The 17,538-nt window shown below is 42.8% G+C and overlaps 1 protein-coding gene across 4 annotated transcripts in view; it reads right to left on the reverse strand.

The window, feature by feature from the left end:
• Positions 1–6,044: 6,044 nt before the first annotated feature.
• The window catches only part of PDE4B (phosphodiesterase 4B), a 521,515-nt gene continuing 510,021 nt past the window's right edge, over positions 6,045–17,538 (reverse strand). For all 4 annotated transcript variants that reach the window (XM_044383764.3, XM_057310592.1, XM_026497885.4 and 1 more), the window contains 7 exons: positions 16,974–17,072; positions 16,664–16,828; positions 14,502–14,601; positions 12,448–12,602; positions 12,218–12,340; positions 11,324–11,506; positions 6,045–8,344 (listed from right to left, as the gene is read on the reverse strand). In XM_044383764.3, coding sequence (XP_044239699.1) covers positions 7,979–8,344; positions 11,324–11,506; positions 12,218–12,340; positions 12,448–12,602; positions 14,502–14,601; positions 16,664–16,828; positions 16,974–17,072 — 1,191 coding nt within the window. In that variant the 3' untranslated portion in view covers positions 6,045–7,978. The remainder of the gene's footprint in view (positions 8,345–11,323; positions 11,507–12,217; positions 12,341–12,447; positions 12,603–14,501; positions 14,602–16,663; positions 16,829–16,973; positions 17,073–17,538) is intronic.

A 17,538-nucleotide genomic window follows, 5' to 3' on the forward strand; every position in this document is an offset into this window, starting at 1 on the left:
GCCCAAGTCCTCACCACTGAGCAGAGCTGGAGGGCAATGCTCAAGGCATCAGTGCAGATCTGACAAAGGGCACGGGCAGGGTTGGACCATGAGGTAGGGAAGGCTTGAGAGCCGTAAGGAAACCCTTGAGCTCTGCCTTCTCCTCACCTACCTCAGAAAGTTTGTGAGAGAGACCTCCCATTTTTATTGGGGGAAGAGAGAATAAGATGGAGAAAGGTTCTTATATCTGAATTTCTCTTGGGAGAGCAACGATTATAATTGCACAAAGAACATATCAAGAAGCTCTGTAGTTTTGAAGGCAGATTTCCCCAAATCATACCCCATGAACAATAGATGAATGCTAAATATGGTGCAAAAGCCACGAAAAATAATTGGTTTTGCTCCTGAGAGGGCGGTCCAGTGGGTTCAAGGACAGAGTGAAGCGAGAAGAGGGAATGAGGCAGCTGTGCAGTCCAGAGAGCAGCATGTTGTGGAAAGCGACCTCCCCAGCCCCAACGGCTGCTTCTATAAATTTCTATAAAATCACAAAAGGCTTGGTGTGCAGAGATTTCTTGAGGAACCTCCTGAAGAGGCCACATTTTGGGTCAGGGATGATTTGGGGTAAAACAGATTTAGTCCACATGGACAAGTAGATGGGGAACCTACTCACTGATAAGTTTAGGACTTTCATGCCCTCTGCCCTGAGCTTCAGCCTCGTACCTTATTGCCTCCGCAATATGTCCACTTGGATGACCAAAACGCACCTCTGACCCACCAAAATCTGTTCCCCTCCAAATGCTACCCATCAGGGGAAACATTCCTACCATTCAACGGGCTGCCCAGGCCACACTCTTGGGATCTTTCTCATTCCTTTTCCTGTGCTTCCATTTTCAAATCCAACAGCAAGTCCTGTTGGCCCCACCTTGAAAATATATCCCAAATCTTCCAACTCTCAACCGCCTCTACCACTGCTAATCTTGTCAAGTTCCTGTCACTTCGGAGGATGACAGCAGCAGCCTCCTAACTGTTTTCACCAATTCTGTGTTTGCCTCAGTATAGTTTATTCTCCTCACAGAGTAATCTTAAAGAAATGCAGGTCTGCTCATGTCAATCCTGCGCTCAAAACCATCCAATGACTTTGCGAAGTCCTTACAAAAGCCTAACAATTCTCTGTGACCTGGCTGCCAACTTCATTTCCTGCTCCTCTCCCTTAGCTGGCGTTCCTGCTGTTCTTTGAAGTTGACAGACACACTTTGTGTTTGCTGTACCCCGGTCTGCACCATTAGCAAAGGGTAAGGCTGGGATTCCATGGGCTGTGGAGCTCCAGAGCCATTGCTCTTAGACTACTGTCACTTGCCAACCGCATAGCACATATCACACTACCAGATAATGTAGTATTTATCTTCTTGTTTCCTCGGGGTCTTTCTCCCTCACCAAAAAATATAAATTTCATAAGGGCAGGGACTTTGTGTGTTTTGCTCATCACACAGTGCCTGGCACATCATTGGCATTCTAGAAATATTTGTGGAAGGAATGAAGCCTTAGTTGCTATCCATACATAATGGCTGACAGTGAGGCACTTTTTAGGCATTGTTCACTAGTCTTTACAGCAACCTCATCAAAGGGTTGCTATTATGTTCCTCATTTTAGTGAGGAGGGAACCGTGTCTTGAGGAGGTTAACTGTTTGCCCCATGTGACACAACCAGGACGTGGAAGAGCAGGGATTTGTCCTGGGATCTGTTCGCCTTCAGAGCCTAAGCTCTTAACCCCTGGGCTATGTTTTTCCTACTACTCTAAGGTTCTTCTTTCTCTTCTCCATGTGGCACCTAGCTACACCAAGGAAATAATTAATAATTAAATAATTAATAAGTTTGAAGAACTCAGAAAGACCTTAAGAAAACAAAAATGCTTCGGTATAAAGCATTAAACTTTTTATAACTGGGTAGTACCTGTTCAGACATATAGTCTCTTCCTCTATTTTAGAGAGAAGTTTGAGGTGCAGAGAAGCTGAACAGGTGTCTAAGGCCCCCAAAATCCATGATGTGAACAAAAGACACCTGAGTAAGGAATTGGGAACTCTTCTGGTAACTGTGTATTACGGGTTGAATTATAACCTCCCTCCGATTTGTATGTTGAAGTCCTAACCACCAGTACCTCAGAATGTGACTTTATTTGGAAACAGATGTAATTAGTTAATTAGATGTAATTTGTTAAAATGAAGTCATACAGGAGTAGGGTGGGCCCTTAACCCAATATGACTGGTGTCCTTACAAAACGGGGAAATTTGGATGCAGGCATGCAAACACAGAGAACACCACATAAGCATGAAGGCAGAGATTAGGGTGTTGCATCTATACGCCAAGAATGTCAAAGATTGCCCCAAATGATCAGAAGTTAGGGGAGAGGCATGGACAGATTCTCATAGCTCTCGGAAGGAACTGTCCCTGACACCACCATAACCTTGTACTTCTAGCCTCCAGAACTGTGAGGCAGTAAATTTCCACTGTTTAACCCCCCACAACCCACTCACCAACCCCCACTGTGGTTTACAATGCTTGTTTATGGTGGCTCTGTGGCACTAATACACTGTGTGACCTCAGGCAGGTCCCTGGCCATCTCTGAGCCTCAGTTCCTTTATTTATAAAAGTAAAGGGGTAGACCAGATGATCTCTGAGGACCCTTTGGTTCTAAAATTACATGGTTCCCCATTTCAGGACTCAGAGACCAACACCTTTTTATGTATGTATGTATGTATGTATGTATTTATTTATTTATTTATTTGAGAGAGAGAGGGAATCTCAAATAGACTCCCAGCTGGGCACAGAGCCTGATGCAAGGCTCAATCTCATGATCCTGAGATCATGACCTGAGCTGAAATCAAGAGTCAGACACTTAACTGACTGAGCCACCCAGGTGCCCCTTCCAACACCTTCTTTTGGTTTGAAAAGTTTTAGGCACGGGGTTGCGTTTTATTTTAGCATAAAACCACTTGATCCAGTTCAGTTTGACGAATGTGTATTTGTTCCAGATATTGGATTGGACATGGAAGTTCAACAGGGAATAAGATCCAGCTTCAGACTTCAATGAGTTAGTCTTTTAGAAAAGACAGAAACCCTACTTCAACATACAGCAGTAGGTGTTAATAATTAGAATATTTTTCAGAATTTTATGTATATCAACTCATGCAATTCTTGCATAATTTGCTATAATCTAGGTATTATTATAATTCTTTGTTCTACAGATGATAAAGCTGAGGCACAGGAGAGTTAAGTGACTTGCCCAAGGTCACGTAGCTAATTACACAGGTAAAGCACAGGATGTCCTAGGAGCTCAAGTAAGAGTCCTTATCCCAACTTAGGGATCAGGGAAGCTTCCTGTAGGAGGACACCTGATCTGAATCTTGAGGAATGTGGGTGAGAACCAGCTTGCAGAATTCTTCACAAGTGCTACAGGATGCATGAAGTGTGGGTTTATAAAGGGAATTTGTCAGCTTTCCTGCCTCACCTGGGTTTCACAGGTTTTAAAGCTCATGATCATTGATTTGATCAATCACTAAGACGAAGGCTCTGAGAAGTAGCAATGGAAGGGTTGGAAAATGCCTAGAATTATTACCTCCACCTAACAAATTAATAATCCCCATTTTGCTAAAGCCCAGAGAGTAGGTGACTTGTCTAAAGTCATATGGTTAGTAAATGGAGGAGATAGGATGTAAACTCAGGCCACTTAACTCCAGAACCCATGCAAAAAAACCACCCTCCTTCACTTGAACTCCATTAGGCTTTGTTCAGTGGACGGAGAACTTCCATGACTTCCAACTCATGTCAAAATAAGCCTGTGGGAAAAGGTCGAGGGAAGGCCATCCTGTGGAACTCCGACAGCTCCTGACTCTAGGTCAGCCTGAGGCTCCTACACATTTTGTTAAGTACTAAGCTATCACCCTCAGCCTTGGCAAAGATGCCGTCGTAATTTCTGCTTCTGCAGTAGCTCCCTGCCATTAGGAACGCTGATATGCCGTCATAGATAAGAGAACGGTTACTCTTATGGCCTATGTTCTAGAACCGGATGATTAACTTTCTTTTAGATTTATCTTCATTGTGGTTTTCCTGAGAATATAATTATGATTTTGTGGTCTGCAGGGCTGATGGTGAGCAACGCAGCAGACTGCAAGCTCCTGGACTGTAGAGCTCTGTCTTACCCAGCTCCGGTGCCTGGTCTCATCTCTGTACCTGCACCAGCACCTGGCCATGGTGGGTGCACAGTATCTGAAGACAGTCGTAGTGAAAGGAAGTTGCTGTGGCCTGAATGTTTGTGTCCCCTCCCAAATCCAGCTGTTGAAATTCCAACTCCCAAAGATGATGGTATTAGGAAGTGAGGCCTTGGGGGAAGTACTTAAGGCATGACGGTGGGGCCTTCATGAATGGCGTTAGTGCCTTACCATGACAGGGTCCTGAGAGATCTCCAGCCCTTTCCACCAAGTGGGGAGCCTATTTCCACCAGCTATGATCCAGAAAGTGGGCCCTCACCAGAACGTGACTATGCTGGCACTTAGTCTTGGGCTTCCGAGCCTCTGGAATTGTGAGGAATAAACTCCTGTTGTTTGTAAGCTGCCCCGTCTGTGGTACTTTATCACAGCAGCGGAAATGGACTGACAAAACCCTTAGCTCCAGGGACGCCTGGGCGGCTCAGTCTGCTAGGCCTCTTGCCTTTGGCTCAGGTCATGACCCCGGCGCCCTAGGATCGAACCGCATTGGGATCCTTACTCAGCAGGGAGCCTGCTTCTCCCTCAGCCTGCTGCGCCTCCTGCTTGTGCTCTCTTTGTCTCTGTCTCTCTCTGACAAATAAATAAGATTGTAAAAAAAAAAAAAAGCCATAGCTCCAAGCATGGCTCTCTCTTCAGGAGCAGTAGCTCTCCACTCCGACTGCACGTAGAATTACCTGGGGGAGAATTTTAAAAAATCTGGTTCCCAAAGCTCTTGGTGCCCAAGACCAATTCAAACAGAATCTAGGAGGGTGGGTGGGACTCAGCCATTAATAATTTTAAAAAAATATTCTCCAGGTGACTCTCATTTGTAGCAAGGATTAAAAACCCTTTCTCTATAGAAAACATACCTGCACATATTTGTAAATATTTATAGCTGTAGACATTATAAAAGTCACACCTGTGACTATGCTAACCAATTCATTTTGTTACTTAGTCTGTAAGAGCTCAGGGATGGTGGGGGTGGAGTCAGAAATCAGGGATGGTAGCTAAGTGCCGCAAACATTAGCTCTGCATCCGGCAGACAGACTGGTTCTGCAATGTTGGCTCAACTTGTCTTTGTAAAGAAATTCAGTAACTTTAGTTTCTTGAGGGGAATTCTTCTAGAGCAGACCCACTTACTAGTTCACTGTTCCCTATGGTTAAAATATTCTGATTCTTGTTTGTGGCCCTCCTCACCACACACACACACACACACACACACACACACACACACTTCTTAGGATAACATTTTTTAAAGCTGATTTTAAAATTTCAACAAAGCATTGAAGTATTCTGCCTATGATATTTCTACAGCTCTTTCCAAAAAGAAAAGCATAAGCATATGATCAATAGGAGACCCCAGGAATCACCGAAAAGACCATGAGAGTCAACCACGGCTCTGTCAATGGCGCTTGAAGATGACTCTTCGGACCTCAGATTCTTCATGTGTCGAATGAATCAGTGGGACCATCTGACTACATAAGCTCGTGTTCTGTGATTCTGTGATTCAGTTTTCTGGAGGACCCAGCCAAGCTGGAGATTCCCTTGGTTTATCTAGTGGATTAAACGTTTCAGATTCTTAAAGCGGTTTGTTTGCTTTTCTTTAGCCGCCTCCCGCACCACTGAGCTGTGCGGGTATTTGCTAAGAGCATGTGAAACATTCCAAGCTAGGGGACTTTTTGGACACAGATTCTGAAACTTCAGTTGAGAGGTTGGCCAGGCAAAGTGGTTGGTTTTCTTTGTGGGGTAGGGTAGGAGAGAAGAGAAAGAAAGATCTGCTTTTAATAGGTCAGAACTAACCGCAAAATAATTGGGCCTACAGTCTAATCTAATCATGCTTTTGTTTATTCACTTCATATAAAAGTCTCTTACGAATGCGTCTGAGCACAATATATAATAATAATAATACTATAACATACATTGTGAGCAACGTTTGAAAACAAGAAAGTGTCCACCTGAAATAATGCAGTGTTCATAGACATACACACCCATTGGTCATGCACATTTGTGCCATTTCTTTAACTAGTGAGTTACAATGCTGAACTGAAAGCGTGGAATATATTTTACAAATGGAGACTGAAGCCAATAAGAGGGCTAACAAGTGTTATCAGAAGCTTCACATTTGCATAATTTACTACATCAGTTCACATTTTATTATAAAATTCACATTGTTTTATTGTGTTTGTTTTTGTAATTAATTGGAACATAACATTCCTGCTTAATGGCAGGCAGGAGGCTTTCGCTTCAAAGTCAGTAGTTTGGGAACACTCCGAAGAACCATCTGTGAGCAAGTGTAGTGTTGCTGTTTAAACCAAAGCCACGATGACAGCAGGACCCAGTTACAACCCAGCTCATGCGTACACAGATTTGGATCGAACATGGGTGAAAACCACATCCCCTTGCCCCCTCCCCCTATCAAACTATACAAAAGTAAAAGCTCAGTATAAACCATTTAGTATCGAATGTGAGAATCCTATTTCCAAAACTGGTTCACAAAGGGGTTGTGCGGTATGAGCAACTCAGGGAAGAGGGCAGACCATCTCAATAAAAGCCCACAAATGTCCTCACCAGGGAGGGGGTCGTATGTCTCTCTTAAGCGATGTCCAGGTTATATAATACACAATACAAAACGTTACAAGAAAAGTCGCAACTCTTAGGCAGAGTTTTCTACACAAATATAACACCACCATTGGCAGGCAATGTTAGATATATAAATTAATAACTTACAAAACATTACATTATATACATGAAGTAATAAATATACTGTTATAAACAGAAATGGAGGTGTTAGCGCAGAAGGCAGTGCAAGAGAAAGACGGCAGCATCAAATTGAAAACGGTGTGTCACTGGGTAGAGAGCGATGTGGGGGAGGGGACATGATGGCGGGGGGCGTGCAGCGCCCAGTGGCTCAGGGCTTCGGGACACAACATGGCGCACTGCCTCACAGAGCTGAATTTTACACAGATACTGGGAACGACATGACTATCCCTTCCTACCTCTTCATTTGTTCACTTTTATTCTGTTTGCAGCACAATAAGTGAAGTTCTAAGAGGAGAAAAAAATACTGCTATAAGCGGGCAGACAGAGATAAGTTATACAGGCACTGTGAAGCTGGATGGGATGGGAGCGGAAGGAAGTAGAATGTGGTTATCCTATTTGCAAAAGTAACTGTAGTAAAGTGAAAGATATTGCCCAAGAAAGAAGGAAGACCATTTTCTTTCCTTTTTTTTTCCCCAGAAAGACTCAAAAAAGATTATGTCACCTTTGAACGCTTATCTGTGTAGAAGTTGATACTAAACTCTAGGTATTCAACAGGCCTTTTAAAGACGTGAAAATGTTTTACAAAAAAGGCACACAGGTTGGCAGACAAGGGGACAGGTGAACAGATTTATAAATGAAGTTATTAATCAGTCAGTTCAGTCACTAGAGGGGACAGATTCCCAAAACTTAGTGCAGAAAAATCTCTCAGTTTTGTGTCTTCCATTTTCAAGCCATTTACTCAGGATCTGATCTTGGCCTCCAGTACCAGATAAAGCTTCAGCTCTCCACTAAGCTTGCAAACAAGGCAAGTCAACCGTGGGATTTTCTGAACTGCTGTTTGCTTCACGGTCTCGCATTCTGGCTCCAAACTCAAGTAACTGGAAAGGCCACATGGCCCTTGTCCCGTGCAGGCCTACGCCCCCGTGACGGGCTGGCCCTACCATCCAGCTGGCATGCTTGTCAAAGGTGGAATGTTCATCTCCACACGGAGAAGGCGATTATGTGTCGATCGGGGACTTGTCTTCTGCCCCAGTGTCTCCATCAGTCTCTCCTAGCGAATCCCGATGGTCGGGGTCGATCACACAAAGTGTCTTTGTGCTGCTGAAATAATTGTGACCCTCTCCCTCTTTGTCAGGGCCTTCGGAATCCTCCTCTTCAAGGGTGAGTTCAAACTGAAACTTCTCCATCAGACCCTGACAGTCTCTGTTCTGCTCGTCCAGTGGGGGTGAGGGACTCTGGGGTATCATGCTTTGATACCAGTTCCTGTTATCTTCTAATGTGTCCAGAATGTCCTGGGCGTCAGGCTGCACCAGATCTGCCCAGGTCTCCCACAGTGGATGCACGATGTAGTCAATGAAACCAACCTGGAAAAAAAGAAGGTTACACATCGATTATTATGATGAGCTCTTGAAAACCAAACAAGCTGTCCTGCTTTCTAGACAAAGAAAGAGCCACAAGAAGCCAAGAGAGATCAATAATGATGGATTCCCCAATTTGAGCATACACTACACAGTACACCCTGCACTGGATGTAATACATACATTATTGCTCTTATGTCCGCGAAGTATTATTACCTGTACTTTACAAAGGAGGAAACTAAGACTCACTGAGATGAAATATCTTGTCAGAGATCACAGAGCCAGTAAGTGGTAGAGCTGGGACTTCAACCCAGTGTTGAAGCCTGGGTTTGTCTCACTATAACTGACTACTTTTCCTCTTCTGTGTGCCAGATAAGAAGTCTGGATGCAACCCTGGCTGGGAATGACTTTGTCACTACTTGGATTCTGTGAGTCATTCTCCGAAGAAGGAAGCTCCAGGTCTAATGAGTTCTGACTCAAGATTCTTTCCCTGATAAATTTAAAATATGCCGCTGTTCCAAAATGAAGAGGAGACAGCCCCTGACGACTCTGAAATCTCTCAAGTTCCGTGGAATGCTTTTGTTTGTAGATGACTTTGGTAAAACATCTGAAGATACTTCCAGTGCCTAAACAAACAAACAACCTCTCTGTGGACATGTCTGCAATTGTCCTAGATCCACAGGGTACAGTCACTTCCATCAGGAGAAAGGAGGGAAAATAAAAACAATCAAGCAGTTCCTTTGCTAGTGTTCCTGTGAATAAATACGAGGCTTATGGCTCTGTTATGGTTTACACAGGGGCTATGCATCCTGCATGAGCTGGCTCCGTGGCCTTATGCTGACCTCCCCATTGTCGGACAAACAGGAAACACTGGGGGTGGGAGCAGGTTGTGAAAAAGAATAGGCAGTAGTTGAATGAGGGAATGGAATTCCCCTGTCCTGGTCTGGGGGACTGGAGAGATGCTGGGTCCGGATCTGGAGGTAAATGAGCAAGAGCAACGTATATGCATCCATGGGACATGGTTCAGCTGTTCTTTCCACACTACTGGAAACCTTTCCTGTAACAACATTCTGGTTTTCGGCAAATCATTCAATATATCAAAGTTCATATGTGACTCTTTTTTATCTATATCTACCTATAGCTATATATTTCTTTCCATCATCTATCTATCTATCTATCTATCTATCTATCTATCTATCATCTATCTATCTATCTCATTGCCTATCACCTATCTGTTGACCTATGTATCATTTATCTTCTCCTCCCTGGTGCTTCCCTAGTCTTAACATAACTCACACCAAAGTCAGGGACATCTCTGATCTGCATTGGTTACGTGAACTTGACTGCAGATGATTCAGATATTTCTCTTGCTTCCACCCAATCCCTTTTCCTCCCTTTTCCTTCTTTATGTGTATTTAATCGATTTTAGAGACTACTTTCAAGGTGTTTTCCAGGGACCTGAAAAAACAAGCCCAAGGCAATGGAGAAAATGGAATCAACTGAACACCGTGCAGTCGTTTCCTTTCTTTATTTGTTTTGCTTCTGCTAAATGCTCAGCACTTTTTTGAAAGGTAGCCTCTAGTTGCTTATTTGCTGGGCTCCGGGAGGAGAGAGCTCTACAAATCCTAAGAGCACCTTGTCAAGGGCTATATTGCCAGGCGACTCAGACAATGCTTGCCAGAGCCCATCTGCGGGAAACACCAGAGTGGACAATGATGTCATGGCAACAGGGAGACCTGCCTACGGTGATGGAGAGTGAAGAGCTCTGGGCGGAGGGCAGCTGGGTCACTCAGGAACTGGTGAAATGAGCCAAGGGGACAGCGTCTCCACCTGATGCACTGGGAAAGTAGCCACTGTGTCTATTTCACAAAGCTGTGTGGGGGTTCAAATAGGACAAGGTCTGGGAAAGTGTGTGGAAAACCACACAGAATGCCATATAAATATAAAACATCACTGTTGATAATAAATGGGCATTACTCTAATTGACTAATTAACTAATAACTAATTGTTCGAATTAAGGTTTTAGGGAATTTGAATTGGCCCTGACAACTGAATGTTAGGATACATTTTTATAGCTTATTAGAATTTTAGAGCACTTTCACAGATTTCAAACTCATTTGACTGGGTTTCTTTAAAAAACAACAAAAAAAAACAACTGCAAGGGAACTCTGCATCAATATTACAAGTATACGTAAGTTTGGGGGTAGCAGGTAATGGGGAAATAGGATAAACACTAACAAAAAGCATCCTTCATGGTTTTGTGATAAAGACCTGGCATAGCCTATAGACCCATTCTTACTCAGGACTACTTGGCTCAGGCCATTTGGTGCCCTGAAAAAAAAAATAACATTTCAGCATGCCCTGAAGCCTCTGTAAGGACACTGATACTTTCTAGTATCAGCTAGAGGTAGCTGAGGCATTTCTGCGTCCCCCGGCCGTCAGCATATCGTCCCCAGTCCTCCGCGCACAGGGGATTTGTAGCTTTGGACACAACCCAAAGATGTCAGCGTGTTCTCAGAGGTAGAGAAGCAACCTTGGAAGGGGACACAGGACAGGGCGTCGGCTGTGAGGTAGGAGAGGTATGCGGAATGAGATTACCCTTGGCAGTGCACTTGATTACGGAGAGACAACAGACGGGGGGAGGAAGCAAGGATGAAGAGTTGAGCTCCTGGATAAGGACAGGGATAAGAGAAATCTGGAGGGATGGGGGGAGGCAGCAGCTCTGAGTTCAGTCAGCTGGATTTGCTAAGGTCATAGACAACTCTCTAAACCGCTTGAGAATACACAGACCAAACTTCGATGAGTTTCTGAGGACGGCTTTGCCTCCGCCCTGTGAAATTGAGTGTAATGGAGAAGACAAATGAGTCACAAACAGAATGGAACTAAATGGGTTGCTGCTTCCTTATAACTTCAGAATTAGATAGACCCCTCCAGTTCTACAATCAGCAGAGCTCACAGAAACTTTGAAAATTTCATATTAGATACCTGGGATTTTTCCACAGAAGCCGTGTGCTTGTCGCACATTGGGCTAATCTCCATTCCCCTCTCCCGCTCTTTGTCTCCCTGCTGGAAAAATTCCTCCATGATGCGGTCCGTCCATTGCCGATACAATTCCAAGGACTTGGTGGGGTTGCTCAGGTCTGCACAGTGTACCATGTTGCGAAGGACCTGGAATCATCAAGTTTTGAAAATCCCATAAAATACAGCGTAAATACCACCAGAACATCTCCTGCCTCTTGTACTAGTACATTTGGTACCAACCCCAAGAACATTTTAGTTGCATTATAATTGTGGTGTGTTGACCAAAAAATAGTATTACAGTGACGCTGGCCAGACTTGGTTATTTACCATTATAGAAGTCCTGAAAGGGAAAATGTGTGTCTTCTCGGACTGACAGTCACTGAATGTAAAAATTGAAAGGGACATTAGAGGTCAAATCCTGCCATCGTTTCCCTTCCCCAATTTGGAAAAAATGCAAAGAATTACTCAAAGTAGATGTCTTCATATTTTCCACTTGTGGAAAGAGACCAGCTGATGGCAGTTTGTATAATCAAAACAGACCTAACAATCTTCAAGTTGATGGGATTTATATCCAAACTCGAGCTTTTGGGACCAGCAGTCACGTATCCCCTATTACAAATGAATTTTGCCATTTATTTTTAGAACTCAGCAATTCAATAAATAGGGTTATGTTTTTCTTCATAAATTCGAGGATAAACTTGAATGTCCATTTTCCTTAGCTTGTTCTTAAAATAAGCCCAAGTCGTAATAATAACCAGATATGCGACTAACTGAACCGATGTTTGTTTTCATTTCTTAACTGTTGTTTGGTTTAGTTTGGTTTGGCTCTGTGTTAAATCAAAGGCTTTCGTCAAATACCTGTATGCGATCTGTGTAGTTGTCCAGGAGAAGAACACCTGAACTTGTAACTTTCTTTGTTTCTACCATGGTCTTCAGGTCTGCCAGCAGGCTCATGTGTTTGGACATATCAGTTGCTAACACCTAGGGTAAAAGGAACATGAGTCTCAGGAAACTCAGTTTATCAGAGAGAATGGCGTTTCTCCTTCTGGGAAGGGAAAGTGAGTGAAGGGTTCAAAAGGAAGTCTTACCATATCGATAACCATTTTCCTGAGCGTCTGGCGCTGCCTCTTGGTAAGATTCTGGAAGATGTCACAGTGTTCTTCCTGCAGCAGTTTGAAGCCCACGGCAAGGTGATGGTTTTCCAACACAGATTCGTCATTATACATCAAAGCGAGTTCTGAATCTAGTAAACAAGGGGAAATGATGACTTAGTAAGAAAGGGACAGAATTCCAACGTTGGATGACCTCAGTGTGAAATCAGAACCAGTTCTCTCCAAATGATGTCAGGAACCAAGATCCACATGTCATTTCTCATCAGAGAAACCGTTTCCCTCTTTAAGGGAAGTAGTCCGTTTCCAAGCAAAACACGCTTGTCATAGATGTGGGTGCCTAAGCTTTCTCTCTGACTAAAATTCACGGTATTTTAAAATCCTTTTTCTCCTTCTTCATTTCAGATGAAGAATTTAACATTAGGTCAGTGCATTTCCAAGCAACTAAACCCTATTTTTATCTCAGTTTGTAATTTCCTTTATGTCTTCACACATTTTGTGCTTTGGAAAGGAAGAAACTGAAAATGCCACTAAACTTTATCCTATGTATTAGGATTTTCAAACTGTTTCACTTTTTTATAGATGCCCCAGTCTTGTCCACTGTGACTTTTTGATTTTTCAAAGATGATAATAGTGTGAGTATGAAATTTTCTTTTATCCACATAATTTAGCTCTTTGGAGCTTTCTACAAATATGGCAACAAAACATTAATAGTTTTTCAGAACAATCTTGATGTCAGAGTTTCTGTCCTCTGGCCCTATATGTCAGAAATAGCAACATCTGGATACCTAAATGATAGCTTCCAGCCTGCCGTTCACACAGAAGAATCAGACATCTTTTGTTAGGCAGAGCCCTGGTCTGCACTGGAGAATACGGCCAACAAATTCTGGAAGGAACATTTTCTCTTAATAAAGAATAATAGCCTTTGGTGATGGTGATGATGGTGGTGTGGTGACAGGTTACTCATTGCACATGTTGTCACTCATATACCACTGCTGTAACTGTGTTCTTTGTGTTACATCCTCCGAATACGTGGCCCTGTTCACCCTGTGATCAATCCCAGCTCGGCAAACTGGCTGTATATGTTCTAGTGCTTTCTGTGGCTGTAGCAGAAAAGCCATTTGTTCTGTGTGAAGCTAACTGGCCAGTATATAGATTGATTTGTGACACACACTCTGCCAGCTGATACAACCCAATAGCCAAGTAGTTGCCCAAAGTTAATATTCTTTCAGTAGAAGAACGAGGTTAGAAATGAATCTACCCCACATCCTGATCATGCAGATGTTCTGGTGATGAAGTAGGACAGGGACTCTTATAGCCAAGTAGCTCAAACATTTCTATAAAACCATCAGGACTTGATGTTAATCATGACCACAACTGGATAGCTAATATTCTCAGAAGAAAAAGTACTGAGATTTTTAGCATTTAGAAATAGTGCACTAGCAGAAATTCGTGGATTTTCATTGGCATGGATACTGAACATTTTCAGCAAGACAAAATCACTGAGTATAGCTTGCGATCGATCATAAGGCTGGACCAGCACTAAATGTCACCGGGGTCATCTTCCCTACTATAGACCAAGCATTCCAGTGCTTTCTTTGGAGTCTTATTTCTTTTTGGAGGTTCCCATGCTCATTTTGGGCCTCCTCAGTAGAGAGGGACACTAGTGAGTCGCATCATTCTATGTGAGAGCCCTGCATAACACTGAAAATCATTATCACGTTATCCCCAAGCCTTTCCTTGTCCTTACTGGATAATTCCACATCTGTTACTCTTTCCTCATGTATTGTATTTTCCAAATGTTGAGTACTTTTTATGGCTCTCCTCTGACCCTTCCCAAGTTCTCTATGCAGCTCAAAAATTATGTTGCCAGACTGGACACAGTATCCAGGAAAGGTCTGACCAGCCTGAGTGGAATGGAAGGATTACCTCATTATTACCCTTATTATCATCCATAATGAAAACATTAGGGGGGGAAATGAAGCAATGAATCATACAATTATCTCAAATGACTGCTCTAGTAGTGAACTCACTTGTGTTGATGAGAAACTGGTTGGAGACTCCAGGGTGATCAACGTCATGGATAGCAGCTGCGAAAATGGCGGCCAGAATTTCCAAATCGGTGAAGACGGCCTGCAGAGCAAAACGAAAACATTTAACTCCATGTCCCACTGGCCTATCCTGCTTATTCAGTTTCATATTAAAGTATCCTGTTTCATTCTTTTGAGAGAAGGATTGTTTGCTGATGTACATATTGTCTCAATGCACAATTAAACATAGATTATATCCATCATCATAAGGTCTAGTGTGAGAGGGATGATGGCGGAAGCCCACGCCCACATGGAGCTTACAGGAAGGCAGTAGCACCATGCTCATGGTGAGTGATCAGGTGGGGCCTGATGTTTGTTTGTTGGGTAAGCGGTACAGCAGAATGGTGCTTACATAACACAAGCACATACAAGTCAAAAAAAGCAAGTCAGACTGGCTCTGCTCTGAGATACAACAACATTCATGTTTTCAGGCTAAGTAACTTAAAGAAGAAAGGCTAAATTCTAAACTCATAAGACTGGCAATAAATTATTTCCCAAAGCTAAATTTGTAGTGTGGTCAGAAGCTTTCATATATTCATTCATTCATTCATTCAATCATTCATCCATTCCTTCAATTCCTATCCACTAAATGTTTACTATGGTCAAGATCTGAGAACATTCCTAAGAAGGGAAACCTAATGCCCCACTGCTCTACTCCTTCATGCCATGTTGTGAAGCCTCTTCTGCCCCACTTGTACACGATAACTTAAACCTAGTATTTGTATAGGTATATATTTCTTCTGACTAAAAGGTCTTTCTTTGGCTGTAATGTCTTTCTTCATCCTCTGTGATTCCTTAAATGCCAGCTCAGTGTCCACCTCTCCTGTGAAGGCTAACTGCTTAAGGACACGTTGAGCTTTCCCTTCTCTAAACACGTGTGGCCCCCAGTGGTCAATTTCTGGCTACACAATAGGTATCCTATCAATAACAGCAGGTAGTTGACAAACAGTGTTGACCCACTCTATAATCCTTATACAGAACATACAAATAATACTGTCTCCTTCAGGGCATAAAACAGCCTCAGCTCCAACTCACTTTCCTATCTTCTTGGATTTCTTTTCTCAGGAAATATGGAATCCAAACAATAGAGCTGGGGCCAGTTGAATCTTTCTTCACCTTCCAAACTGAACCTGTGAATCTGGTGGGGCTGGATAGGGGTTGACAAGTCCCCTTCTGTAGTGAGCCTACACATTTTGGAAGGACCTGACTACCATTGCTGTATGTCAAAGAAGAATATGGCCTGCTGGGCACATTGCTGCTAATACTGGTGCGTGGAAATGCATTAATCTACTAAGGAAGGAGTCACAGCCACCTTCAGCAAGATGTCTAGCAAAATGGAACACTGTTCCCCTTTGCTTCAGCATTATTAATTCTAGATATTCAGTTCTAGATATTCACTTACTTTTTCTTCAACCCATAGAATCAGTTTTATGAATTCTCAGGAGAATAAGCCTATAGGATGCTTACTCCCAACAGGAACTATATAAGACATTTTAGAGTATATTTCTGTGCTATCCCTCACAGTGTTTGGGATGATGTGGGCCTTTCAGATCAGGATATGCATATTAAGCATAAACTACATACTAGATGCTGAACTGGCCACTTACTGGATACTGGAGATGAATGAAAAATACAGCACCCTGGGGGCACCTGGGTGGCTTATTCTGTTAAGCGTCTGACTCTAGATTTCCACTCAGGTCATGATCTCAGGATCATGAGATTGAGCCCCACGTCAGGCTCTGCATTCAGTGGGGAGTCTGCTTGAGATTCTCTCTTTCCCTCTCCCCTGACCCTCCCCCCACTTATGTGCACTCTCTCTCTCTCAAATAAATAAATAAATCTTAAAAAAATAAAGTGCCCTGTTAATTGCTTGATAATTAAACAATTTCAATCGTAAGAGACATAAGAGAGAGTTACTCTGATATTCGAAAGCAGCGTAAGTAGAAGTGCCATTTGTTTTTACTAGCGACCCAATTGATGGATGCTACACATTAATAAGGAACCAGCTCGAACACGTGCAATTATTTCCGTAAATATGTTACATGTTGTGTAGCACCTTTTAAAAGAGGATGGGCAGGTATGCAAACCAGATCATAACTACTCACATCTAATGCTGGCGTAGAAAGAAGAACATGGGTTGACTGGGCTACGTCAGCAGCGTGTAGGCTGTTATGATATGCCACGTCAGAATGGTAATGGTCTTCTAAAGTCATCATGTAGGTTACAAATGTATCAGATGAGATTTTGAATGTCTTTAGGAGGTCTCTTTCCTATGTAGTAAAATGGATTAGAAAATAAATAAGTGGATGTCCAAAAATGAGGAAAAAGTCAAATCAGGAAAGTAAACTGGGATGGAAAAAAAAATCATAAAGAGCCATCGAATTCAATAAGCAATACTCTCTCCTTTTTACTCACCTGGAAGATGGCATACATGATGCAGGTGAGGGGCCTATTGTGTGAATAGCCAGCCACATTGAAGATGTTAAGGCCCCATTTGTTCAGGTCTTCCAGCTCCTGTAATCAAAATTAGAGGAATTTAGGAATAAGGCCAGTTTTGTTAGCATGCTTCATTATTTTTATTTAGTTTTTGGACAATGGCTGGCTAAGTCTTTAGAGTGTCTATTTCGAGTGTTCTAGTTGCAGGAAAATTTGAAAATGGAATGGCCTAGGAGGTTGGGTATCCTCTTTATTTTAGTTACAAATTTCTGTATATTTTTTTCAGAAAAGGGAGAGTGTGTGCCTAATATACAGATTTAGTTGCTGACCTGTATTTGCCACACATCAGTCCTCAACCAAGTTGCATTCAGAGGTAGCTGCAAGTGCCTAGGGTCCCTCTAGCTCCATTTCCCTGTCTCTCCTCTTCACTGAGCACTGCCCCATTAGTAACAGCTAGAAAACCATTTTAGGGGAACTCCTTTACCCTTTGGTTATTATCACAAAGGGCCAGGTTGGGGAAACTCAGTTGCTAGAATGTGCAGAA

Source organism: Ursus arctos, unplaced genomic scaffold (assembly GCF_023065955.2).
Source record: "Ursus arctos isolate Adak ecotype North America unplaced genomic scaffold, UrsArc2.0 scaffold_12, whole genome shotgun sequence".
Taxonomy (NCBI): Eukaryota; Metazoa; Chordata; class Mammalia; order Carnivora; family Ursidae; genus Ursus; species Ursus arctos.